The following is a 26,309-nucleotide window of genomic DNA, read 5'->3' as shown; positions in this document are numbered from 1 at the left end:
GGGGGAGGGATAAATTAGGAGGCTGGGATTAACATATACACAGTACTGTGTATAAAATAGATAACCAACAAACAAAAAATCACTTCTATAAATAGAACAGTAGTAAAAATGACAGTCTTAGCTGTGAATTTCATTATTTGCCATAGCTGTTTTGGCAGATATTTATGTTGAAATCAAATCGTCACACTTTGATTTTCACTCTCTTGTATTACTGTTTTCTGCTGGAGGAAATCATATATATGTAAGAAATTATCTCAAGTAAATAATTTGATACAGATCAGTAACTTCCTTGTTCCCTGTCCCTTTTCTTTTAACTTATTTCTTGAGTACGTTTTCAGCCAATACTTGCTCAGAAGTCTTAAAGTGTTACTGATAATATTCAAGATATTTTTTCTTTTATTCTTTAATGTTTGGGGTTTGGATTTATTGCTTCTCTATTCTACCAATATTTTTTCATTTAGGTTAAGCTAGAATGGCTTCTCTTTCCTATCCATAAAGTCTATAGGTATCTTGGCATTTGAATCCTTCTTCTTTGGAGGTTCCTTTCTTAGGGATAAAAGAATCAAATGCAGTAAAACCTTTATGAGCTGGAAAGATGAGTGAATAATTACTATATTCAAACAGGGTTTCTGATCAACTGTAGCTTCTGCAGTTTCTAAAATATATTCATTTTCTTTTGCTAACATAGTATCAAATGGTTCTGAACAGATATTAGCCCTTTTTGATGATTCCGTTGTAACCAGCCACTAAATATCACCTTCACCACCCGTGGCCCTAACTGTGGTCACAGAGGACAGGAGATGGATCATCTGACAAAATCCTTACAGACAGGTTCTACATTACTCCTCATCCTCCTTCATGCGGTAGCGCTTAGAATATGCCCGTACTTGTATAGCGCATAGATGAGACTGCTTCCAGCTGGAGGGGACCAGTTGGAAAATTCCACTGTAGAAATTGTTTTCAAAAGTAAATAGCAGAATATTGGTTTGATTTATCACCATTTCTAAAGCAAAGAGGAAATCAAGCTCTGAAGGAAATTGTAACTGCTTGGCAGTTCCACTCAACCAAGGTTTTTCTAGCTGTAACCATACTGTGCCTCTTGATACTGACTATGGCTTGTGTATGACTGCTTGGAAGGGAAATAATCTCATCTGTAATCTCCCCTCGGGGCCACTTTGTCACTACTCTTTTTCAGGTCCACACATTCAGGGGGCCGCACTGGTGTGAATACTGTGCCAACTTCATGTGGGGACTCATTGCTCAGGGAGTGAGATGTGCAGGTAAGAGCTCTTCCCTTTTCGCCTGACTGTGTAAGTTATGAAGCTATAAGGAGTAACTCATGAGGAGCTTTGCTATTCTGCACATACAATGGGCTGGACCCCCGTTTGCTCTTAACATGCAACAGGCTGGATTCTCAGGCAGCCAGTTTGATTACTGATATTTTATCTGCCCTTCACCTTCTTGTACTTAATGGGCAGCAGTCTGGTCCATTAAAAAGAGAGAAGTTGTCTTGTTCAGAAAGTCTGATAAAAGGAGATAAAAGTAAGGCAGTTATATTTGCCTTGCCTTTGATGTTGCAGCAACTAAATTTATAAGAATGATTTTTTTAAAGCAGTGTACAGGGACCTATGATTGTTGCCTTAGAAACTGAATTTTAAAGATAACTTGTTAAGCTGAATTGTCCTTACTAAATTTTGTGAAATCAAATTGAAGCTTTAAAAAAATCTGTGAATTTATCTTAAAAGATGATTACCAAATTCTGAAAAACCACTTAGTCACTAATATTTTGTGTGTGACATTTTGAAATCTTGAATATGCCATATCATCTTTATAAAGATTTAAATTTAGAAACTTGAAGGTTTCCACATAAAGAAATAACCAACTCAGGGATTTATTGAAATGCTTTCTGAAATAAGTAGTTATTCACATCATGTGAAATTCATTTGTATAGAACAACTATACTGAGTACTGGCCATTTATTCAAACTGCTCTAAATTCTGGTATAGGCTTTAAAATAATTATTTAAATTTCAGATGTGTAATGTTAGGTCATAGAAGTTTCTTTCTGCTATTTAAATTGTAAAGCTAAAAAATACCTTCTTACATGTCTTTTGCCTGAAGCTTAACTCTAAAAATGTATGTGAAGAGTAAAGTATTTCAAAATGGTAACTGAAGTAATTCTGTCAAGTTTAGCACTGTAAAAATCCACATTTCTTTTGTGGCATGATTCCTAACGGAATATTTTTGTTGTCCATTATGTGCAGAAACTTCTGGGGTTTGATTTTTCTTATTTCTAAATTGCCTTTTCTTTGAATAGCAAGGTGTGGTATGCATTGCATGTGAACGTTCCAAGTCGCCCTTCCTTCAGTTGTAACTCCCTTAGCACCACTAAGGCATGATAAGGTTCCAGGCATGTATCACTAGCCAGGTCCATTCAGGGACCTTGCTGCCATGAGGAGGGGGAAGAATTCCTCACGTCTTGACTTTGAACTGTGCAGAGGTGTCCGTCAAGGAGAGCCTCAGCTCAGAGCCCGTCTAATTCCTCCAACATCCTAGAGGGCTGACAGCCCCATTTGCAGGTCTCTGCCCAGAGAATAAATGAGGACATTATCTTTCTGGCTGGTGGTTACCCAGAGTCAGGATGAGGACCCATCACTAGGAAGGTTGTGGTTGAGCCTTTGAACTGGAGGAAGGTTGTGGTTGAGCCTTTGAATGGAACATAGTCGTGTAGTTAAGAACATCCACGTCGTTGTGGTGTTTCAAAGGCAAATGGAGTACCCTTTCCAAAGCACAAATCACCTGCTTGAAGAATGGTCGTCTTAATAAGCCTGGTTTGCCTTTATGACATAGCCTTGACCAGCTGAGACTGCAACGGTTTCTTACACACTTTAAGACTGTCACTAATTCAAAAGCTTTTCTTTTACTAGAGTGATGATGTTTACTGTTTACGTTTTGAAAGAGTGAAGGCCATCTACATGGAAATTTTGAGTCAGCTATTAGCAGAGAACTAGCACAGCACATGTGAATAATCTTTGGCCATATGCTACAACCCCAAATCATGTTTAGAAGAAATGTTTTGGAATGTTTATGATAGTAATAATGTGAAGGAAAAGAAGAAAGAAAATGATTCACCCCATCCCATAGCCACCCACTTGAATAGCCTCCACTTTTTATTGTGAGTAAAGGTCAACAATGTAAAGAAAAGCCTTTTAATTTTATGTTATATCTTGTCTTCAAAAGCATTATATTCTATGTGATTGGAACCCTATTACTGAGCAATATAAGAACAAGTCAACCCATTTTTTTAAAATGTGGAAGGTTGGGATTTGAATTACTTCTGTTTTCTATGACAACTAATTACATTTAGATTGACAGTGGGATTCTTTCATCTGAAGTGGCTCATCCTGACCTTTGAGCCATCTACTTTATATAAAACAGAATACAAAGAATTAAGAACTTCAAGAGAGAGAGAACTAACTGTGGTAGGGTGAACATTGGCTCCCCAAAGATGTCTACTTCCTAATGCCTAGAACCTGTGACTGTTTCCTCTCATGGCAAAGGAGACTCTGTGATTAAGTTAATGAAGTTGAGATGGGCAGATTACTGTGGACTGTCAGAGTGGCCCAGTGTAATCACAATCAAAGCGTCCCTGTAAGAGGGGGGCAAAAGAGGCTGAGTCAGATAAAAGGTATAAGAACAGAAGCAGAGGTCAGAAAAGAGCAAAGATGCTATGCTGCTAGCTTTGAAGATGGGGGAAGGGGGCCATGAGCCAATGAATGCAGGCAGCCTCTGGAAGCTGGAAAAGGCAAGGCAAGAAACAGATTCTCCCCTGGAGCCTCCAGAAGGAGGTCTTAGGCTTGCTAAGGCCTTGATTTCAGTCCAGTGAAACTGATTTTGGACTTCTGACCTCCAAAACTGTTAGATGATATACTCGTGTTGTTTTAAACCATGGAGTTTATGGTTATTTGTTACAGCAGCAACAGAAGACTAATACATTAGCCACTAAGCATTAAAGCTTTTACTTCCAAAGAAAAATGGAAGTAATACTGCCTGTCAGAAAAGAGATGTATTTATCTGCTTTTGATCCCTAAAACAGCTTGCTTTCTTCTGGTTTCTTTTTTCAAAATCCACCAAGGCAGAAGAGAGGTTGTCAGGAATTTTTAAAGGAATGTTTGCCAAAAGCAGCAGTTTTGTATCCCACCACCCCCCCTCTTTTTTTTTTTTTTTTTTAACATTATGCAAAGTGTTGGGTGGTGTTCCAGTCACCAGGCTGGTGGCAGAGTAGCTGAAGGAATCAGACTGAATCCAGCTAATAGCAAGCAAGCTGTCCCTGCAGTACTGAAAGCTCTAGGCTTGCTCAGCACCCACAGCTGACGAGGACAGCTGAGGGGGCAGCAGGGACGGTCATGGGGATGCGGTCATTGCAGACATGATCTTCCCACAACTCCACACGTGAGGTTCCACAGTCGGCGTTAAACACCTCACCTACCACAGTCTCCCTTACTTTAGGCTTCTTTAAAGTGAGTAAAATGACGTTGCAAGAGACCATCTAACTGCAGCTTGGGAGTGGTGATCCTCCTACTGAAATATTTACGAGCAAAGTAAGTGGCCTTCAAAAGTTAAGTGCAAAGGATCATTGTTGTTCAGATGGAATAATTTTCCCAGACCATTTTTCCTTTCTTTGTGAAATGTAAGCTTATAGGTTAAAGTAATCTATTATAAGATCACCAAACCTCTCTCTCATGAAAAAGACCATTATTCCACCAGCATTCCTGAATTGTTTTCATTTTAGCCTTCCCAAAATATTCTAAGAAGTTAAGCCGGATAATAATTGTAAATCAGACACATCAACTTAGTGTTGGTTATTTATGAAAGTAACTTCATTTTTCCAGTGTATCATTATCATTGCTGCCGGCCCCCAAAAGGAAATGGCAGCAGTTTTTTTCCTAATAATAAAATGTATTTATTGCTTTGCGTATACAAGCACTTAACTTTTAGGTTGGAGAAGGGGAAGTAATGTCTTCTATTTTAATTACTGCTTTGATTGTACCTAAAAAGTTATGTTTGTCCTTGTAACCCAATGAGAAATTGGTTAGACTTGCTTACGACTTTCATGTAGCTCCTTTTAATTGAAAGCAGTGTTTTCATAAATATCCCAAAGAACAAAGTATTCTTCTTAATTTTGCTTGTGAAAATAATGACTTCTGATGCATGTTAGAAATGGGCTAGTCCCACTTTTCCTGGGTGGGCATGGAGGTGGAGGTAGGGACAGCTAAGAGACATGTTTTAAAATAAAACTTCTATTTGCAATTAATTTAAAATAGGAACACTCATAGGAAAGAATGAATGATTACCTTTCCTTTCAAAACACACATTAACATTACCCCTTAATCCTATCAGTAGAATATAAATAATATCAGCTATTTATTTCAAAAAATAGGTTTCTGTGCTTTTTAGATATAAAGCACGCATGTTTTTCAGAGAAATCAAGCCCAGAAAATCTGAAGGTAACCTCAAATTAGTATTCTAATAGAAATACTTGATTAATAAGGACAGAATGAAATATGATTTGAATTTCTCATTCCTCCTTTCATGTGTTTATTCTGTGCTTATTAACTTGAAGAATTGGGAGGGGGCAATATGATTTAATTGTAACATAAAAATAACCTACCAAACCAAGAGATGCAACAAATGAAATAATCTTTTATGGACTTTTTTTTTCATTTATACTGTAGAGCTTCCCTGGGAGAAATCGAACTATATAGGAGTTATATGACTTTAATAAATAAGTATGAAAACCAAATAAACTCTTAATGGCAACCTGAAATATTGATATATTGCTAGTCCCTGAAGCAGCAATTTTCAGAGCCAGCGCAGAGCTGGTATATTGCACTGTGAACTTAAGGGTATAACGATACTTCACTTTAATGACTTTACCCCATCCTTTGGTCTTTTGAAGGACTTCATATCCAATCCTGCCAAAAAATTTGGCCTTTGAAATTTATTTCTAAAATTGAGCATAATATATTGTCCCATAGTTTAATCTTAGCCAAATGTAAGAAAGAATATCAGTTTAGGAAACATTTCCCTTCTCGTTAAATACCTAAATATGAGCTCAGTCATCTCTTTGTCCAGTTTTCACTGAGTCGCAAATAAATTAGGCATTTGCTGATGTGTAAAATGGGAGATAACTGCAAACATTCAAAGGAAAAACGTTAATATCAGACCATTAGTGCCATTCAGATATTCTGATATTCTGTGGATGCATCCAAATTTTACTGTTTTGCCTTCTACTGGATTTCCACTTACTTAGGAAAGAATGTGACAAAACAAGAATATAATGGGTAGGTTTTATCACTGCTTTTTAAAAGTCCTTGCCAAATCACATATAGATTTCTGTAACAGTAAAATATAGCAGAGCCTTTTAAACTCAAGTATATACAACAAATAATAGGTACAACATACATCATTGAATAAGAGGTTGAAAATAGCAAATTCATCTTCAACCCTGAAAACAATAACTCAGCGTACATGATGTACTGCTGGTGAAAAGTGGTATATATATCACTCAGTGGGAAGAGCACAGGCTGGGAATTAGGAAGCCAAGGTTTAAATCTCAGTTCTACCAGTTTCTGGCTGAGCAACTTGAACAAGTCATTTAGCCTCTCTGAGCTTCATTTTCTTTGTGAAAAGAAGACACTGGGGTAGGTTGTTACTAACAGCCATTTCCAGCTGGATCTGTGACTTCTGGGTACACAAAGTATGAGGCACATCAACATTATTTTTAGATAATGAAGCCCTGCTGACTTTTATACTTTTAAAATATTATGTAAGAGTTCTTCCAGTTCTAGACGAGTTGAATAAATATGTTTTATTCCTCACAATAATGATAACAAAAGACCCTGGACAGAATATATACATCAACTACCAAAAGACTGTGAAAGTTGGGTAAAAGAAGGAAGGCTGATTAGGGACCTCAGGACTCAAGGAACCCAGAAGCGAGTTGCCTGGTGGTATTTTGGATTTTGGGTTTTTTTGAAACTCCTGTGTATCCCAGCCTGAGCATTAAAGATACCCACAACCCATAAATGCCAATAGGCACAGTCAAATCCCGAGAAAAGCTGGCTCTTCCTAGCCAAAGTCCTGGGAAAAGGGCACCCAAGCCGGACAGAAGTCTTTTAGCCGTATCTACCATTCTCCAGGTGAACACCATGATAAAGCCACATTGCTACCCCTACCCACAGACTTCTGCTGGACGCTGCAGCAGAAGTCGGTGGGTAGAACCCTGTTTTCCATCCCACTCTGCAGTAACAAGGTTGCACTTCTCTCCTGTGAGTCTGTGAGTAGAGCCCTGTCTTCCATCACCATCTTGCAGGAAGAAAGTGGTACCCCTCCTTGGCTGAGACTGTGGGTGGAACCCTGACTTTCATCCCCCCGCCTACAGTAGAAGCAGCACCCACTCAGCCCAAGTCTACGGGCAGAGCCCTGTCTTCATCCCTGACCTTCAGTAATGAGGCAGCTGAGACCATGATCGGAACTCTCTTCCGTGCCCACCCTGCAGTTCCATGCAGCACAGCACTCCTCCCCGACCAGGTTTGTGGTCAAACCCTAACTTCCATCCCTACCCTGCAGTAATAACTAGGATATGGCCCTCTTCCCTCCCCAGAATGTGGGGTAGAGTCCTGCCATTTGAGTAACATACAAGTTTGGTAGGCAAAATGGCACTGCAATAGCATTACAAAGGCTTTGTAAACTAGTTTGACGTTTGAAACACAGCCTATGAAAGTGTGCCAGGATGTGCATTCTAAATCTAAACAGGTTAACTACCTGCTAAAATTGAAAATTTCAGTAGGAACCAGAGTCTTATAACACTCAAAATATCCAGGATGCAGTTCAAAATTACATTTCATACCAAGTACCAGGAAAATCTCAACTCAGATGAAAAAAGACAATCAACAGCCGCCAATATTGAGATGACAGAGACGTTGGAATTATCAGACAAGGAAAGCAGCTATCATAAAAACTTTCCAAGAAGCAATTAGAAACACTCTTGAAACAAATGAAAAAAATAGGAAATATCAGAAAAGAAATAAAGATATAAGAAAGAACTAAATGTAAATTTTAGAACTGAAAATTTTATTAACAAATAAACCCACGGGATGGGCTCAATGGTAGATACGATATGTCAGAGGAAGGAATCTGTGAAGCTGAAGATAGATCAGTAGATATTATCCAATTCAAATGAGAGCAAAAATAGATTTTTAAAAGTGAACTGAGCTTCAGAGACCTGTAGAACAGTAACAGAAGATTTAGCATTTGTGTTTTTGGAGTCCCGGGAGAGGATAACGAGTGAGAGGGTGAAAGATATTTGAAAAACTGGTGGCTGAAAACTCCCCAAATTTGGTGAAAGGAGTCAGAGAAAAATGATGTACCTATTTGGAGGTGCGTTTATGTAAATGAAATGTATAAAGAACAGTGTAGATGAGGAAGCAGCTATAACCCCAGCATCCAAGTCCTTCTCAGGACCTGGCATTCACATCTGACGAACACAGAATTGGCCTAGAAGTCAGCTTAGCTCCTGACCTTAAGCTGATTATGACAATGAACCCTGGGGCACTACCTAGGAAAGGCCTCCCAAAATGTTTCATTCTTCTAAATAATAACAGAGTCATGGTAAACAATTAAAATTTACTATGTGTAAGCATTTTATGTGTATTAACATTAAAGCCTCACATTAACATAATAATAGAACCTAATAATAGATCTAATATTAATGAATAAATACTATTATTATTCCCATTTTATATAACTGACGCACAGAAAGTTTAAGTAACCCCCTCAAAATCACACAACTAATAGATTCTAGATCTAACTCTAAATTTACGCAAGTTATACAAAACATTAAAATTTCAGGGGGAATGAGGTCCTTTAAGTGGCCATTGCCATTGAGTTGCCTTATGATTGAATCAGAAATCTTATTTATATCTAATATAGAATAAAGAGGAATTTGGGGTTTGGGTTATGTATTCATTTGGACATTATTTAACTACACAGAAGTGTTGGGTCATTTCTTCAGATGGTACAGATTGAGCTCCTTGCCCTGGCAGCCTTTACGAATTCAAAGAAGCACATGTTCTTCTTTAGTGATGACAATGTTTGGACACTATTAGCATGGGCTGTGCCATTGCCAGTGCTGTTCATTTACACACACATGTTCAAAGACTCAGCTTCCCTCTACACCTAGCCTGTTTTTGCACATGGGAGGTGCTCAGTACACATGACTACTTCACTTAGAGTCACCACAAGCCTTAAGTTCTTTTTTCAAGTTGGTAATATCTACATATTTAACGAAAGAACAATTCCATTTATAAGTTTTGGCTAGTTTTCCTTGTCTTTGTTAACTGTTACTGCCATATGTATAACTAGATTTCAGCTTTACCAAAAGTCATAATAATGATGATGATCATCAGTATTTGTCTAACATTTTATAATATGCAAATCACCTTGAATGCATTGGCTTACTAATTCTCATAACAATTCTGTGAGGTAAATGTTATGCTCCCCTTTCTGCCCAAACAGCAAGCAAAACTGAAGCTTGCCCAAGGACCACAGACAGTGGTCGTGATACTGTATGGTTTTCAAATCCATTAAGACCTGGCTGTAAATTGTGTGTACCCCAGTTGGATTGGATTTATGAGAGGTCAGCATCAAGTTTTCATGAACTTAAAAACAAATGGGTAATATTTTAAGCAAACATAAAGGTGACATTTATTTTTAGTTAAATTATTCAGGTATGGTCCGTGTCTCTTAGGTCCAATTTAGCAAAATATTTGTATTCCTCTCTATTTCTTCTAAAATGCCATTGTGCTCTTCTTGTGGAAAATAAAATATCTCAAAATATTAACTAGACAATATTTGGGTTCTGGCATCTTAGAAGCTATAACCCAGTAAAATGACAAAGCAAAGGAACAACTTCAGTAGAGGCAATATGGTATAGGTGTTAAAATCGTGGGCTCTACAATCTTTGTAGGCTTGAATTTCAGCTCAAATGTACTAAATGCCGTGGGTAAGTTACTTAACACGTACGTGCTTGGTTTCATCAGGTTTATGAAAGAGAAGAATAAAAGTACCTGGTTTATAGAGTTTTGTGTAAATAATGTAAAGCACTTGGAATAGTGCTTGGCATTAGTAAGCTGTTGATAATAGTAGTAACAAATAATAATTGTGGCTATTTTTAGCTACTAGATGTATTCTATATTCATTATCTTATACATATATATAAAGAGTTAGGAGTAGATACAAATATGAGCAGCATCAATTTAAGAGGGCCCTGGGATACTCTTACTTTTGGAGGTTCAATTCCACCTCATATCAGATTTATTAAAATGCAGTTATATCCACATTGAATATAATTTTTTATATAACTTTAAAGAAATGGAACTTTACATTTTTAGTTGGCTAGTTGGTGTAACATTACATTTTGTAGACATTTAATTGAACACTTACTAATTTTGTTTGGCCTGGGTTGGTATTCTCCTGAGATCATACAGCAAGTAAATGACAGAACATGAGCTAGAATTCTAGTCTTCTAACTTAAAATCAGAATTTTCCTAAAGAATGAGAAGAATGTTTCCCCCACTCTGCAGGCTGGAAGCTAGTCAGTCCCCTTTTAAACCTAATTCAAGTTGGAGTGTCTTGCCAAAATAAACACTCCAGAATGCTCAAAATTCTGAAAATAATAATGAATTTTTCCTTTCCTCATTCTTTAGATTGTGGTTTGAATGTTCATAAGCAGTGTTCCAAGATGGTCCCAAATGACTGTAAGCCAGACTTGAAACATGTCAAGAAGGTGTACAGCTGTGACCTGACAACACTCGTGAAAGCCCACATCACTAAGCGGCCCATGGTGGTGGACATGTGCATCAGGGAGATTGAATCTCGAGGTGAGGCGTTTCCAGCAAGGTTCAGAGCAGTCGTAACTCACTGCACAACCAGGTTTTCTTCTGCAAGTTTAGGGGGAATGATTTCAGACAACAAATGATCTGAAAGTCTGAAATCAGTTAACAGGTAATTAACCAGCATGATTTCAAGGTACATTTAACCAGTTATAAGAAATATACTTAAAATATATTTATGGTTGATGCTTCCTGTCTGTAAAAGTTGATATGTAGGTACCAATTCATTTTTCAGTTTTTATATTTTTTTCTTAGGTCCAAAAAGCAAAGGTATAAATGCTCTGTTTAAAACTATCCTAGGCCAAAAAACCAAAAACCAGAACGGCATGCACCCTAATTATTCTATGCCACTTGGGAAAAACTGCTATATGCCTATTAATATAGTTTATCTTAGTCTTCCGTTATGTAAAAGAATTTATGGTGTAAGGGGGGTGATGAAATAATTTCCCTTAAGACCTAAGGTATTTGATCTAGTTAGACAAAATGATGAGCCAAATTACAGATATTCAAGTGACAGTAGGTCAGAATTAAAGAACTGTGAGGGGCTTCCCTGGTGGCGCAGTGGTTGAGAATCTGCCTGCTAATGCAGGGGACCCTGTTCGAGCCCTGGTCTGGGAAGATCCCACATGCCGCGGAGCAACTGGGCCCGTGAGCCACAACTACTGAGCCTGCACGTCTGGAGCCTGTGCTCCGCAACAACAGAGGCCGCGATAGTGAGAGGCCCGCGCACCGCGATGAAGAGTGGCCCCCGCTTGCCGCAACTAGAGAAAGCCCTCACAGAAACGAAGACCCAACACAGCCAAAAATAAATAAATTAAAAAAAAAAAAAAAAAAAAACTTTAAAGAACTGTGAGTGAAATGGTTTTATTTTAGGAGAAAAGTGCGAAGAGGTTTCTAAACATGTATATTTCATCATTCTTCCTGACACATTACTTCCCCAGCCTAAAGTATGAGAAGTTAAAATTTGAATAAAACGCATAATTCCAAAGAAACTAATTAGCTTCCCTGCTTTATTTCTACAGGTCTTAACTCTGAAGGACTGTACCGAGTCTCAGGATTTAGTGACCTAATTGAAGATGTCAAGATGGCTTTTGACAGAGGTGTGTTTTCCAGCAGGTTCATTAACTTAGGACAGTAATTCTCTGCCAAAAAAGGCACAATTTCTTATGTTATTCTTTCCATTATTTTTCTAAATCATTAATGATTATTATGCCAAATGAAAAGACTTAGCTTATAATTTTTATTATTTTTTGTATTAGTTGTAAGTATTAAACTGTTAAATTTCAGGGTGAGAAATAAGCATAAAATTTAACTGTATTACCAACATTTGAGTATCCAAGGCGGGTCCACGTTCACCAAAATGTATACATAGCAGTTAAATTTACCAAGAACCATGGAGAAAACAGTGGAGGTGGATGGTAGGGGAGGGAATCTAAGTCACTGCACATCTCAGATTTTCCAGGTTTGTGGTGGCCCACCTAACTCTGCCTGCCGTGCATGCCTCTGCGGCATCTCGTTATCAAAGTTTGAGCTTGTGTCAGGGCAGGAATCTGAGAGGAGCTGGGGACCTTCTGGCATCAGACCTCCCACTGTGGGAGGAAGGACCCAGCCAAAGAAAAGCTCAGTGGGACTTCTTTTCTTTTAACTAACATTTAAATTAAGGTTTGTTGCCATGGTTCTCCAGTTTGTCTTTGTTTTGAGCACTGGAATAGGTGGTACCAAGGAACTGTAAACTTGAATACAGGAAGTGAAACAGAATAGGAGTTGTGATCGTAAAGAGCCTCTTTCCTTTGCAAGTACATATTTCTAGTTCCATTACACTCCTCTCCCATCACAGACCCCTTACAGCCAACAGAGACAGAAGACAATATAAATGAGATATTACTAACCCAGTAGGAGGAAACCTAGGTCAGCCCACATATTTGATAAGATTGAAGAAAATGAGGTGAAGTAATGGCATCAGGAACAACCCTGAATCTACGCCAGATTGAATGTTAGGCATTTCTTTTTCCCTGAAAGGTAGCAACTGAGCATGTCCATTCCCAGCCACTGGCCATGGGAGATTTTCCATATAATTCCTCCTCTCCTGCCCCTGCCCATAGTTTCCTCTGTTAACATCTCTCATTCATACAGTAAATCTGTTGTAATTGATGAGCCAACATTGATACCTTATTATTGACTAAAGTCAGTAGTTTACATTAAAGTTCACTTTTTATGTTGTACAGTTCTGTGGTTTTTGGCAAATGCATAACATCATGTATCCACCATCACAGTGTCATACAGAACTTTCACTGCCATAAAAATCCCTACGCTCTACCTGTTCTTCTTTCCCTTCCTCCCCTGAACTCCTGGCAACCACTGATCTTTTTACTGACTCCGTAGCTTTGCTGTTTCCAGAATATCATATAGTTGGAATCATACAGTATGTAATTTTTTCAGGCCGGCTTCTTTTACTTGGCAATGTGTATTTAAAGTTCCTCCATGTCTTTTCATGGCTTGAGAGCTCATTTATTTCTATTGCTGAATAATATTCCTTTGTCTGGATATACCACAATTTCTCTGTTCACTTATTGAAAGACCATCTTGCTTCCATTTTTTTTGGCAATTATGAATAAAACTGCTGTAAACATTTGTGTGCAGGTTTTTGTGTGGACAAAAGTTTTCAACTCCTTCGGGTAAATACCAAGGAGTGTGATTTCTGGATTATATGGTAAGCGTTTGTTTAGCTTTGCAAGAACCTGTCTGTCTTCCGAAGTGGCAGTTCCACTTTGCATTCCCACCAGCAACCAAAGAGAGTTCCTGTGGCTCCACATCCTTGCCAGCATTTGGCGTTATCAGTGTTCTGGATTCTAGCCATTCTAATAGCTGTGTAGGAAAGAGGCTGCTTTTTTTTTTTTTTTTTTTTTTTGACATTTATCTTGGTTTCTTTTATTTTTGAATACATGTTTGCTTTTTTTTTTAACATCTTTATTGGAGTATAATTGTTTTACAATGGTGTGCTAGTTTCTGCTGTATAACAAAGTGAATCAGCTATACATATACATATATCCCTATATCCCCTCCCTCGTGCATCTCCCTCCCACCCTCCCTATCCCATCCCTCTAGATGGACCCAAAGCACCAAGCTGATCTCCCTGTGCTGTGCATCTGCTTCCCACTAGCTATTTATTTTACGTTTGGTAGTGTACATTGATACAGCCACTATGGAGAACAGTATGGAGCTTCCTTAAAAAACTAAAACTAGAACTACCATACGACCCAGCAATCCCACTTCTGGGCATATACCCTGAGAAAACCATAATTCAGAAAGAGTCATGCACCACAATGTTCATTGCAGCTCTGTTTACAATAGCCAGGACATGGAAGCAACCTAAGTGTCCATTGACAGATGAATGGATAAAGAAGATGTGGCATATATATACAGGGGAATATTACTCAGCCATGAAAAGAAATGAAATTGAGTTATTTGTAGTGAGGTGGATGGACCCAGATACTGTCATAGCGAGTGAAGTAAGTCAGAAAGAGAAAAACAAATACCGTATGCTAACACATATATATGGAATCTGGAAAAAAAAGGTTCTGAAGAACCTAGGGGCAGGAGAGGAATAAAGACGCAGACATAAAGAATGGACTTGAGGACACAGGGAGGGGGAAGGGTAAGCTGGGACAAAGTGAGAGAGTGGCATGGACATATATACACTACCAAATATAAGAGGCTGCTTTTTAATCATTAAAAATCTTTCATAAACTAAATGGAATAAAAGAAATCTAGTATAAGATCTAGCTCAGAGTAGACACTAATTAAGTCTTTAGTAGATGAAAATTCAGCTGTTTTAACAAAGTACTAAGTGCAGTGGAGGGCAGAAGGGGCCACCCTGAAAGAAGGCCAGCTTTGCTTGAGAGTCGTAAGGCCCAGCAACTCTAAAATTTCCTCTATTTTGTAATTTTTTCTCTTGTTATCTCAACACTCTAAAGTTTTGTTTTGCTTTTTCACTTCTCAGTACCTCTCCTACCCCCAGGGCTCAGGCAAGATCTAACGTTAGGTGTGGGAACCTGGGGTGAATCAAAGGTGGCCTCTTGTGCTGGGTCTTTTGTAAGTTGGGAGGACCTCAGTTGTTATTTTTCTCATTCTCTATGTTTATTTTAGAAAGGAAAAAAAAGTAACCCCACATTATTCCCCTAGGAATTCTCAAGTACTCATGAAATTTAAAAATATTTCTGTTAACCTCAGTCATCTCCTACTTTTCTCCTCTATCATTAAACATGGAAAAATAAGTAACTTCAGAATATAAAATTCAAAAAAATATTGTTTTTCACAGAAAAAAAACATATATATATATATATATTTCAGCACAGTGAATTTGATGTTAAAAACTGAAGCATTGCTAATCTTTAAAAACAGTATACAAAAATGTTATTTGTTAAAAGTGCTATGAATCCAGATATTTACTTCTGTTTCTTTTAACATCCTTCAAAGATGGTGAGAAAGCAGATATTTCTGTGAACATGTATGAAGATATCAACATTATCACTGGTGCACTGAAACTGTACTTCAGAGATTTACCAATTCCACTCATCACGTATGACGCCTACCCTAAGTTTATAGAGTCTGCCAGTAAGTATGAAGGCGTGCATTTGTAACCTGACAAATCGCCTCTTCTTGGTAATCACATCTCCTGTTTTTTCTGCTGAGTATCTTGAATGCATTTTATGAAATATTTCTCCCTGGCCTCTCTCCATGGCTAATACACTCACAAGAATTTTGAACTCTTCTCCAACATAGGTTATTTATGACTTCTACCATCAGAAGCATCTTTGCAATGTATTTTCCAAAGTAAGGCTTATACCAGTTCTAGATATGGACCAGTACTTTTGTAAAATAAGATAAAAATAACTAGAAAAATAAAATTGAAAAAAACAAGACCAACTATTTGTTATTAGATTCAGCAAGCATGAAGATTACTGTCAGATTGCTATAAAATATATAAATTCTTACTCTCAATTTCTGTCCTTATCCTGTGACAGGCCATTAATAAGCAGTTTGCAAACTGGCATGGGTTCACAGATTATACTTTAAGGAGCACTATTTTAGATCAAAAAGTTATTTTTTAAGTTCTAGTTAAGATGAAAATGAGAAAAAGCAAAGGCTCATTTGCCAAATTTTATTTATGGTGCAAAAATCATACCTGTAATTTACACTTGTTTTTTTAAAGAAGGGAATTCTTAACAGATTTTAAGTGTTGGCATTACCATTTTTTAGAAGAGATAGGCTATTTCTGTCATTTACTTTTCTCTCTTAAAAACCATATGCTGTGTTAATCTTTAAATAATAACATCACTTCCTTAGGAACACTGATTTGCTTTCTGATTTTGAAACTTCACAAGTACAAACTTTCTTTGTTCTAACTTTCAGTTTCCCCTTCAGAGCCTGTGTTGAGAATTTTTGTGGTTAGTTCCATGGAGCCCTGATTTCTCGCGGGTCAGCTCAAGCTCTCATGTAGAGAACAGCTGTGAGAATTACACTGGTTTTTACAAACTTTCATGTTAGAAGCCTGAAAAGACTCTAGATCTCTTCCATGGGAATTGGGGATTCAGGGCAGATCATGAAAATTGTCTGAGGGAGCTTACGGGTTCTTCTTTGGTGGGGCAGAGGTTTCCTCCCCAGAGAGATAAGTCAGATCGCCACTAACCTGGAAGGCACTTGACATACACCTGTATCGCGAAGGGCTGCTCAGACCTCGGTTTGCTCTGACCCCCAAAACAACTCTGGGGGTCCACTGGATGGTGTTCCTGCCCCCTTGTTGCTTGTTAGTAAAATTGAAACTCAGCTCTGTGGCTACCCCAAGGGCATCCGATTAGCACAGGACAGAGCCAGGATTCAAACCCCGGGTCTGAACGCTACACAACCCCTTTATCTACTTAGAAGAAGAATCTAAGCACTCCTTATGGATTTTAAGGCCTTTTGCCCCACACCCCCAAACTACCTCACCTTCTTTCCCCACACCCACCTGAGTTGCTGAGGACAATCTTCCCTCTTTATTATTCTTCCAAAGCATTTGTCACTGTTCTTGGGTTTGTGTCTGAAACAGCCCTCTGGTGTGAAATCAGCAAGCCCCCTTATGTGACACCTCAGAGAGCTCTTGAAAGCACATCATAAGAGAGAAACTTTCCTAAATCAAGGTAGAAATTCCATTTCCTTCTAATATAAAACTGTTTTGATGTGTGACATCAAAAACCCTGGCATAATGCTTACACACAATATAAACGTTTACTGTACGTGTTTGATACTGATATCAAAGATTTTGTGGAGCATTGTGTCCTTGTAACATGTCTTTCCTAGTAGTAGAGTCTGTTTTATTCTTTAGATGCACAGACACAGCCATTCTCTTACCTGTATAAGCAGATAAGGAAGATGAGTGAAGCTAAGATTTACAGAGCATATACTAGGTGTCAGGAATGGTGCTAGGCACTTTACACCCATGATGTTGTTTTAGAAGAAATGAGATGTTACAGGTATAAGTAAATTGTCCAGGGTCACGTGGTGAGAGGAGGTGGCCCTGGCATTCAAACCCACATCTGTCAAAGCCGTGCTGTCTCCACTCTACACACAGCCTGGCTCGCCTGATGGAACAGGGTACAAAAGGCTTAAACGGAGGAGGAAGACAGGAGCGGAGGGCGGAACCCTTTCCAAACAAAGGACAGGGCTACCTCACCCCTCCCGATGAGCTTTTTGTATCTCAGCCACTAAAACAACTGGGGCCGTGTTTTTCAGGTCTCAGGTGTCTGGCATTTATTAGCAGCCCTTGCCAACAAAAAAATCAGAGTTTGTGTTAAAGCTTTCTCCTGCAAAAGCTGTTTGAGCTCTGCTCTTGCAGCCTCCCTTGGAGAAGCTGCTGGGTGAAAGCTGGAAGGGAGTGGTGGCAGGAAATGAAAAAAAGGATTCAAGGGTGGAGGAGGCCAGGGCATCCCAACCAAAATCTTGAAGAGCTTCATAATCCCCTGGAAACTCACTTATGAACCACCTAGAAGCCTTGGTCTACCCAGCACTTCTTCCTCATTCCCTCTCCCCAGTGAAGAAATTGGTGCCCTACAATACAAAGGCCCAGAAGACAGATGCTTCTCACAGGCCGTGCTCAATAACCCAGCGTGCACAGAGGCTTCCCAACCACCGTGAAAACAGCACTGCCACAGTTGAGCTCCTGGTCAGGCTGAATGGAGAAACCTTCCTCTGGCCAAGGAGTCTAAGAGCTCTTCCCAGAAGATCTTAGAAAAGCTACATGACTCAGTCAGTGTGTAACCTTGAGCGAGTCAGATCAACTCAGAGAGAAAACCCAGAGTTCTTTGTCCTCAGCAACTTAAAATGTCCTGAAGAGAAGCCTGGTAGCTTGCCGAGTTTCCCCTCAGCTCTGCCACTGATTCACCCCTTTTGCTTGGCTAAGTTTTATTCTTCTTGTATTTGAGTTTCTCTGTAAAGAATTAGACAATACATTCTTTCAAAGAGCTTGTAACTAGATCTGATGCAGGTTCAGAGTGCTCGTTTCCTGCCCTCACAATGTCCACATCCCCAAATCCTCCAGACCTTCCCTGGACCTCGCAGCCATAGGCCGCCTTTCTCCCCTGGATTCCCATCGCGCTTGGCTGGGCTTCTTTCACAGCCTTGTTCCTTCCTGACAAAGTTATAGTCATGTCTGGTCTTCCCTAGTAGACTGTAACTTCCTCAGAGGCAGGGGTCCTCTCCTGTTTGTTTTCCCTCAGTGCCCAGTCACGTAACAGGTGCTCAAAAATATTTGTTGAGTAAACATAATTTTATATTAAGAACCGTAGAATCGTAGAGTTTTTAGATACTCTAAGGGGTCCCATAACTGGACTTTCTTCTACAACACATTCTTTTTTAAATACCCTGTAACTGCAAGATCACTGCTTCTCTAGGCGGCCTGTCCACTGGTGGACGGATGTCCACTGACAGATGCGCAGTGAAATCTGCCTGCTTTTAACTCCCTCCCATTGGCGGTGGTGCCAGTATCACCCTCTCCCACACGCAAGCCTTTCGTATACTTGAACAACTGATGGTGGCCATTCATCTCAGAGTACATTCCACTGTGTCTGTCTCGCTCTTAAATTATGCTGTGGTTTTCTTAAGGCTAAAGATTTGTGTTCTCTGAAGAATTGATCATGGGCAAGACTCTTCTAAGTGGGGAAAAATGAGAAATGAACTCCAGGGAAGAATTTTTGTCAGTTTAACATCCATATATTCAAATGCATTTTGTCATATGTTCCCAAATTTATATCTCCAGTCTGGACCTCTCCCTAAACCCCAGATCAGTCCACAGTCAGCACGTTCACTTGGACACCTGAAGGACATCTCAAACAGAACTCTTGATCTTCCCCCCAGACCTCCTCCATCCGTGATCTTCCCCATCTCAGTTGATTGAGGCTCCATCCTTCCAGTTGCCTAAGCCCAAACCTTGGCTCATTCTTGATTATTCTCTTTTTCATACATCCCTCATCAAGAAACCCTCTGGACTCTACCCTCAAAATATACCCAGAATCCAGCAACTTCTTACCACCTTCACTGCCACCACCTGGTCTAAACGAGTGTCATTCCTCACCTGGATGTTTGTAATGACCAGAGTGGTCTTTCTGTTTTCACTCTTGCCCTTCCATAGCCTGTTTCCCACGTGGCAGCCAGAGGAGCAATACTGTGAAAAGGGTATGTCAGATCCTGACCCTCCCTCATGCAGAACCTTCCCATTTCTTTCCGTAAATGCTGTGTTCTTAGACTAGCCCGCAGCACCTGCCATGATAAAGTGCCCTGTTACCTCTCTGACCTCACCCCCGTCTACTCCTCTCTGCTCAGTCTCCTGCAGCCACATTTGGCTCCGCGCTTCTCCTCAGACGTTACAGGCACACTCTCCCCTCGGAACCATTGCACGGATGTCCCTCTGCCTGGAACCGTCTTCACCCAGGTCTCCATGGGTTTCATTCCCTCCCTCCCTCAAAGTCTGTACACGAGACTTTCTTTCTCATGAAGGCCTATCCTGACCATCCCATGTAATACTGCACCCTCGTAGCCCTCCCGGTGTTTCTTATCCTGCTGTTTTCTGCGTAGCGCTCATTCTAATCTAGTATAAACTGTACGAGTATTTATTGTCTATTGCCTCCAGCAGAAAGTAAGCTCTCTGTGAACGGGGAATTTTGTTTCTTTGCTAGGCCACCTACACTGTCCTTAATTTCACACTATCTCAAGAGTCTCCTTATAAAGGTTAACTATAGAAATGAAAAGGAAACGAAGTTACTCTTTTTTCAATTTCCAGAATACTGTAGTTTCAAATTAATTAGTCCAATCATAAAAACTATAGCTAAGTAAAAACTAAGTAGTAGTTTTCTATAGTAAATGGAATTTTCTTCTGTTCGTTCTAGAAATTAAATGATTGAATTTCAGTATCTGAGATGTTATTGCTGTTATGAATTGGCACGTTGAACCTTAAAGCCCCATGGTTCAAAGACTATGCATTATTTATCATAGCAAAAGGCAAATAATACATTCTTTATTGCTAAGAAATGAACCAAGAACTCTGGGGAAGCTTTGGGCAGAAATTGTAAAATGGCCGAAGTTTCTTTGAATTAAAAAGCTTCAGTCACTGTTCACATTCTGAAATTTATCACATCTGCTCTGCCAATGCTAGGAACTTTTCACTTTCATCTTATATCAGTTTTTACCTGACTCCAGTACATTGCCGTTGAGTTGGTTTGTTTTATAAATTAGAAAGAGTAGGATTCTTGGTCTTGTGTCTTAAATGTTGTATTCTGGTCAGATATGGCCTTCCAGCATTTCAAGGCTGCTAACCAACACTTAAAGGCAATTGCCCTGAAGCCCAGCGTTTAAAGGCACCCCATCTTCTTGACGTTTGGTTAGAAGCAGGAATGTGCTATGGTCCTCTTTTTGAGAGCATGAAATTCCGAAGATGTCTATTGTTTCTGAATATGGAAGTGATTAATGAATTAAACGCAGTCTGTGACCTCAAAGGAATGTGGTTTTTTGGCCAAAACAGAACTAAAATATCCAAATGAAGATTGTCCCCCTCAAAGTTTACACCTTTGTAAGAGTCACCTTTATTTCAGGGATCCTGTTGTCACTCAGAACGTTTGGAATTGCCTTCAAAGTCTGTATTGCATTCTTCTGAATATCTTAAGTAGAAGAATTGTGCTTTGAGGGTAGAATTGACTTTTTTATATAACAAAATAATTTAAAAGTAAGTTTAATGAATAAAGGAAGTAAATATTGGATGATACATTTCTTGGTCTATAAAGAAAAAAGCATGAATATCAATTAATAAAACTTTGGCAGGGGTTGCAGTGGGCACTGGGCTGGCATCGCTTGTATACCATTGCTGAAAGGAGATTTTCAAAATATTTTGAACAGTGCAACATTGTTTCAGTATGTCTGTAATGTTCTAAGATGACCCTATTTGAATATATAAGTTTTTATCCTTGCATACGTTTATGTGTCTGAATTTTTTATAGTTACATCCTATACATCCAATATCTAATTTTCATATTTATCAGACTTTAGGACCCTCAAGTGAAAACACTGGGTGCTCTCCCCAAAAGTCCAAGTGAATGATATTGCCACATTGACACTAAACTTTTGGAAATCTGAGACTTGAACCTTAAAAATATTTTCCAAAGCTGTGGGCAAGGACCTGTGAGAAAGCACTTTTTGTCAGTTTTAGAAGATCACCACAAGAATAGAATTAAATGGGCCATTTGTACCAGTTGTCTATTAAAGTTTCTCTCCTTGGTATTCATCTTGCTACTGTAGAAGTTATGGATCCTGATGAGCAATTAGAAACCCTTCATGAAGCACTGAAACTGCTGCCGCCCGCTCACTGCGAAACCCTCCGGTATCTCATGGCGCATCTAAAGAGGCAAGTTCCCAACTCGGACGCTTATATTTGTACCACATCCAAATGTTAAGAATCAAATAAAAGCAAAGGTGAAAGAAAGGACAAATGATCTATTGAATGAATGAATAAATACATAGGTATCTTGTCTTCTTGTGTGAAATCGCACACATTGAGAAGGAATGCTAAAAAAAATGCACTACAATACTGAATGCGGGCTTGATTCCGACATAAAGGTATTCGCAGTTCAAGTATATGTTCCAAATATGTTAGAAATACCAGTATTCTGCCAAGGACATGCATTAATTTTTGTGGAAAGGGAAAAGGTTGCAGCTGTAAAGACACTAGCGTTAGTATAATAAAGCAAGAACGAAGCAACTTGCAAGGAAGCTCACTTATGTCTTGCTCCAAAATAGGCACTTCAGACTTGGCATTTTAGATTACTGAATTAATGTTGCCAACATTGAAACCTGCTGTAAAAAGTGATAGAGTAAAGTAAGGAGTAAAGAGAAGAATGGAAAATAAAATATTTCAGTTACTTCTGGTTGAATGTTTTAAAGGGATTGATGGTGATATAGCTTTATTTCCCTGCTTGGTCACCCTCCATCTCTCCCAGTTGAAGCAAGGTTTTTAAAATTATATGACCAAGTTTTAGTGGTTTTAGGATTTCCAAATACAGTACCAATCAGAAACCAAAAAAACCCAGCAGAACTTGACATCTATTTTGTATGCCTTTAGGTGCGAGTTACCCAGAAGTGACTATTTAACTCACGGTGCTTTTAAGGATTTACATGGTTTCCCTCCTTAAAAGCACCATGAGTTAAAACGTTTTTTAATATGCTTCACTTGTAAATTCAAGTTTGCTATGTATGTGGATGCAGTTAAGAACTCCACACTAAAACAAAGGAATAACTCTCAAATTATAGTCTCTGTGCCTTTGCTGTAGCAGTAAAAAGAATATAAATACTTACTTACACTCCCTGACGAGGTTGCTTAGCTTGAGCCATTTCCTGTTAATATCGCTACCACTCTCTCCCTAACTACTCAGTAAGCCATTCAACTTGCAAAAATGCTCTATAGGAAACAAGATCTCGCCAAAGTGGAGGGAGAGCTGATGGAATTATCCGGATGACCCGGTCCCCTCCCTGTGTACAAACCCACCCCTGCAGCTCTAGGCTATGGCAGGCGAATCCGCAGATAGAACCGACTCCACACAGCCCAGCACATCAACTCAGGCTTCAGCTCCAGTGATCACCAGAAGTTTAAATTATTTACTAACATCATTTACGTTAAGGAAGGTCAGTACTTTGAAGTTAAGGAGAAGTGCACAGAAATAACCGAGCAAAAGAGCTGATCAGTGGGCACAAACCTTTACTGTGAATCTTTTGTTTTAGTGCTTCAGCACGCCAAAGACCCCACCCCCCGCCGTAGCCTATGTGAAGTCACCGTCCCTTCCTTGTATGTTTCAGAGTGACCCTCCACGAAAAGGAGAATCTGATGAATGCAGAGAACCTTGGGATTGTTTTCGGCCCAACCCTCATGAGATCTCCAGAACTAGACGCCATGGCTGCCCTGAACGATATACGATATCAGAGACTGGTGGTGGAGCTGCTTATCAAAAATGAAGACATTTTATTTTAAATTTTTAGTTTGAAGGAAAAAAAGAAATGTTTTACAGATGAAGGAATGTTTTATAGTAATTTAATTGGCTCTTATAGCTGAATTATGTCTTGGTTAGAAGTTTGGGCATATAACCAGATTAAAATGAAGGAACTTCCCCATTGTGTTCATAGCACTGCTCCGCTGTCCTTGTAAAACAGTGAACACATGCTTTCCAGTTCTCGTAGTCCTGGGTGTTTATCATGTTAAGAGAAACTCAAGCTAGTGCATGATTAGCCCCCTGTTTGGCAAGGGAACCCCATACAAAGGAGACACAAGCCTGCGCCACCCCTTGTCCTGGGTCGCCTGCGGTTGTAGTGCAGCATGTTTCACACAGTAACTCTGTCGTGACTTTGCTTTTGGGTCCTGCGTCACTGGTTTCTGATGCTTCCATAAACATGCACACAAACGGAGAAACCAGCACCTCTGGCTGCCGCATCGCCGTAGACTATAACATATGCCTGCTTTTCTCAAATGCTTTATTTCTGGTTTCTCTTAGTTCTTCTCTAGCATAGTACTTTCTTTCCAGCAAAAGCAAAATGTGTTTTCAGATTTGTTACTTTAGTAAATTATCTCTACCAATAAAAAAGTACAACGCAGAGCATTTTCTGTTAATTATTGGTTTTCAGTTGTAATTTTGTGTTTTTATCTGGCATGCAGTTATTAATTTATTAAATTTGGCTTTTAGAAATCAAAAATATTGATAGCTCACTTTTTTCTCATGACTGAGAGTATTTGGAAAAATGTGTTTGGCCATTTATTTAATACTGAGTGCACCCTCTCACCTCTTTTGTTTACTGTTGAAAGTTTTGCATTGAGCTCCTACAAAAATAACATAAAACCGCTCAGAAGTAGAATACCCATTCATTGAATTTATTTTTCTTCTTGCATACTCTGGCAAAAATCTAGAATAGTTTCTCAACTTTTTGGGGCAGTGGGGAGGGCAGGCAGGAGTTCCTTCTAGAGCCATCAGAAAAAGAAAAAGGGCTAACTAAAAAGAATGACTTTTCTGAACGCTCGGGGGTTTGTCAGAGATGCATGATGTTGACGTGCAGTTGAGCTGACCGCACTGCCTGGGAGGAATCTCAGGTAGCAACCTGACAACTAGGGAAGGGTGTTCTGTGCACAACATGAGGCCCGGAAACCCAGGCAATGGGCCTGATACTGTCACTAGCCACCCACATGGCTTTGAGCTAATGACCATCCAGAGTCTGTTTCCTTATCTGTCAAATGAGCGCCCTCCCAGAACTAAAGTTCTATCCTGCTTTAAAAACTGAAAAAGTGGGACTTCCCTAGTGGCGCAGTGGATAAGAATCTGCCTGCCAATGCAGGGGACACGGGTTCAATCCCTGATCCAGGAAGAACCCGCATGCCACGGAGCAACTAAGCCCGTGTGCCACAACTATTGAGCCTGCACTCTACAGCCCGCAAGCCACAACTACTGAGCCCACGTGCCACAACTACTGAAGCCTGCGCGCCTAGAGCCCGTGCTCCGCAACAAGAGAAGCCACCGCAATGAGAAGCCCGCACACCACAACGAAGAATAGCCCCCGCTCGACGCAACTAAAGAAAGCCCCCGTGCAGCAACGAAGACCCAACACAGCCAAAAATAAATAAATAAAATAAGTAAATTTATTTTTAAAAAAACAACTGAAAAAGTAATACAAGACACATTTCCATGTTTGCCATTTCGATCCTTAGTGCTTTCAAGACTGTCTCAAAGATAACGGAAACTGACAGAAATATGGAGTTTTTCCATATTTTTACCCTTAGGCTATAGTAGGAAGTTGATCGTATGTTTCATTAATGTCTATATTCAGAAAACTGTGGTGGTGCAGTTCATTACAGCTATCTCCTCAACCACAGTCGCCTATATGAAAAATGTCACTGCACTAAGCAACATGAGATGTATAGATTAATAAAGTACAGAGATTTGTTTTATATAATATAGACATTTTCTTTAAAATGGAGGTCACTGAAAAGCACTAAACACTAAGGGGATACCTTTGACTCATGAAACACATTTGTCAGGGAAATCTGATCACATGGGTCTGTCCCTGGGTTAGGTACATCTGTTGAACTGCCGCTACGTGCTCAGGACTGAAGTTCATTTTGTACAAAGTGCTTTTAAAGGAGAATTCAGATGCCTTATTAGAATATAATCACCCTAATTTTTTCCTGAAAGTAACAGACATGGTTGACTTTAGAGCAGGCACTTACTGGAATTAGAGGTGTGTCTGTATTACAGGAGCAGGAGCGGTGCCTGATCATAATACATAAGAAGCAGATGCTCAGATAAAATTCTGAGTAAGTTCAGACAAGGTTACTATCTACCAGGTTTGTGAACAAGTGCACTGGGCATGTTTCTAAACGGATGTGTGGTTCATTCCCCCAGGACATGCGGATACAAATCACAGCTACGTCATCTGTGAGCACCTTTGGACTGTCGGGTGACACTTCTTGAAATGAAGGAACAATTCTCAGTCACTTAGAGAGGCTCTTACTCAATAATGTGCCAGAGTCTTTTATACATATCTTTCTAAGACTACTTGGAGATTTCTCAAATCGTGACCTTTTATAAAATGAGGCAGAGGCTTCAACTTCCATCCCATCAGGAGTGGGAGAAGGGACCAGCGAGCCGCTCCACCATCACCCACAGATCTGGCAGCACTGCCGGTCCTCTGCCCTGAACATAAAGTCCATTTCTTCTCAACTCTCTGTATATAGTTTTAAGGAAATTATTGAGAAACGGAAGATTTTCCCTTCTCTACATTCTTTGTTAGTTTTTAATGC

General features: G+C 39.4%; 1 protein-coding gene across 6 annotated transcripts in view; it reads left to right on the top strand.

The window, feature by feature from the left end:
• Window positions 1-24,280, top strand: part of CHN1 (chimerin 1) — a 200,256-nt gene extending 175,976 nt beyond the window's left edge. For 2 of the 6 annotated variants that reach the window (XM_036858805.1, XM_036858807.1), the window contains 6 exons: window positions 1,196-1,280; window positions 10,769-10,942; window positions 11,977-12,054; window positions 15,431-15,568; window positions 21,776-21,881; window positions 23,327-24,280. In XM_036858805.1, coding sequence (XP_036714700.1) covers window positions 1,196-1,280; window positions 10,769-10,942; window positions 11,977-12,054; window positions 15,431-15,568; window positions 21,776-21,881; window positions 23,327-23,498 — 753 coding nt within the window. In that variant the 3' untranslated portion in view covers window positions 23,499-24,280. The remainder of the gene's footprint in view (window positions 1-1,195; window positions 1,281-10,768; window positions 10,943-11,976; window positions 12,055-15,430; window positions 15,569-21,775; window positions 21,882-23,326) is intronic. The other 4 variants (XM_036858806.1, XM_036858808.1, XM_036858809.1 and 1 more) reach the window with 4 other exon arrangements.
• Window positions 24,281-26,309: the final 2,029 nt, after the last annotated feature.

Source organism: Balaenoptera musculus, chromosome 7 (genome assembly GCF_009873245.2).
Source record: "Balaenoptera musculus isolate JJ_BM4_2016_0621 chromosome 7, mBalMus1.pri.v3, whole genome shotgun sequence".
Classification (NCBI taxonomy): Eukaryota; Metazoa; Chordata; class Mammalia; order Artiodactyla; family Balaenopteridae; genus Balaenoptera; species Balaenoptera musculus.
This window is presented reverse-complemented; position numbering and strand designations above follow the sequence as displayed.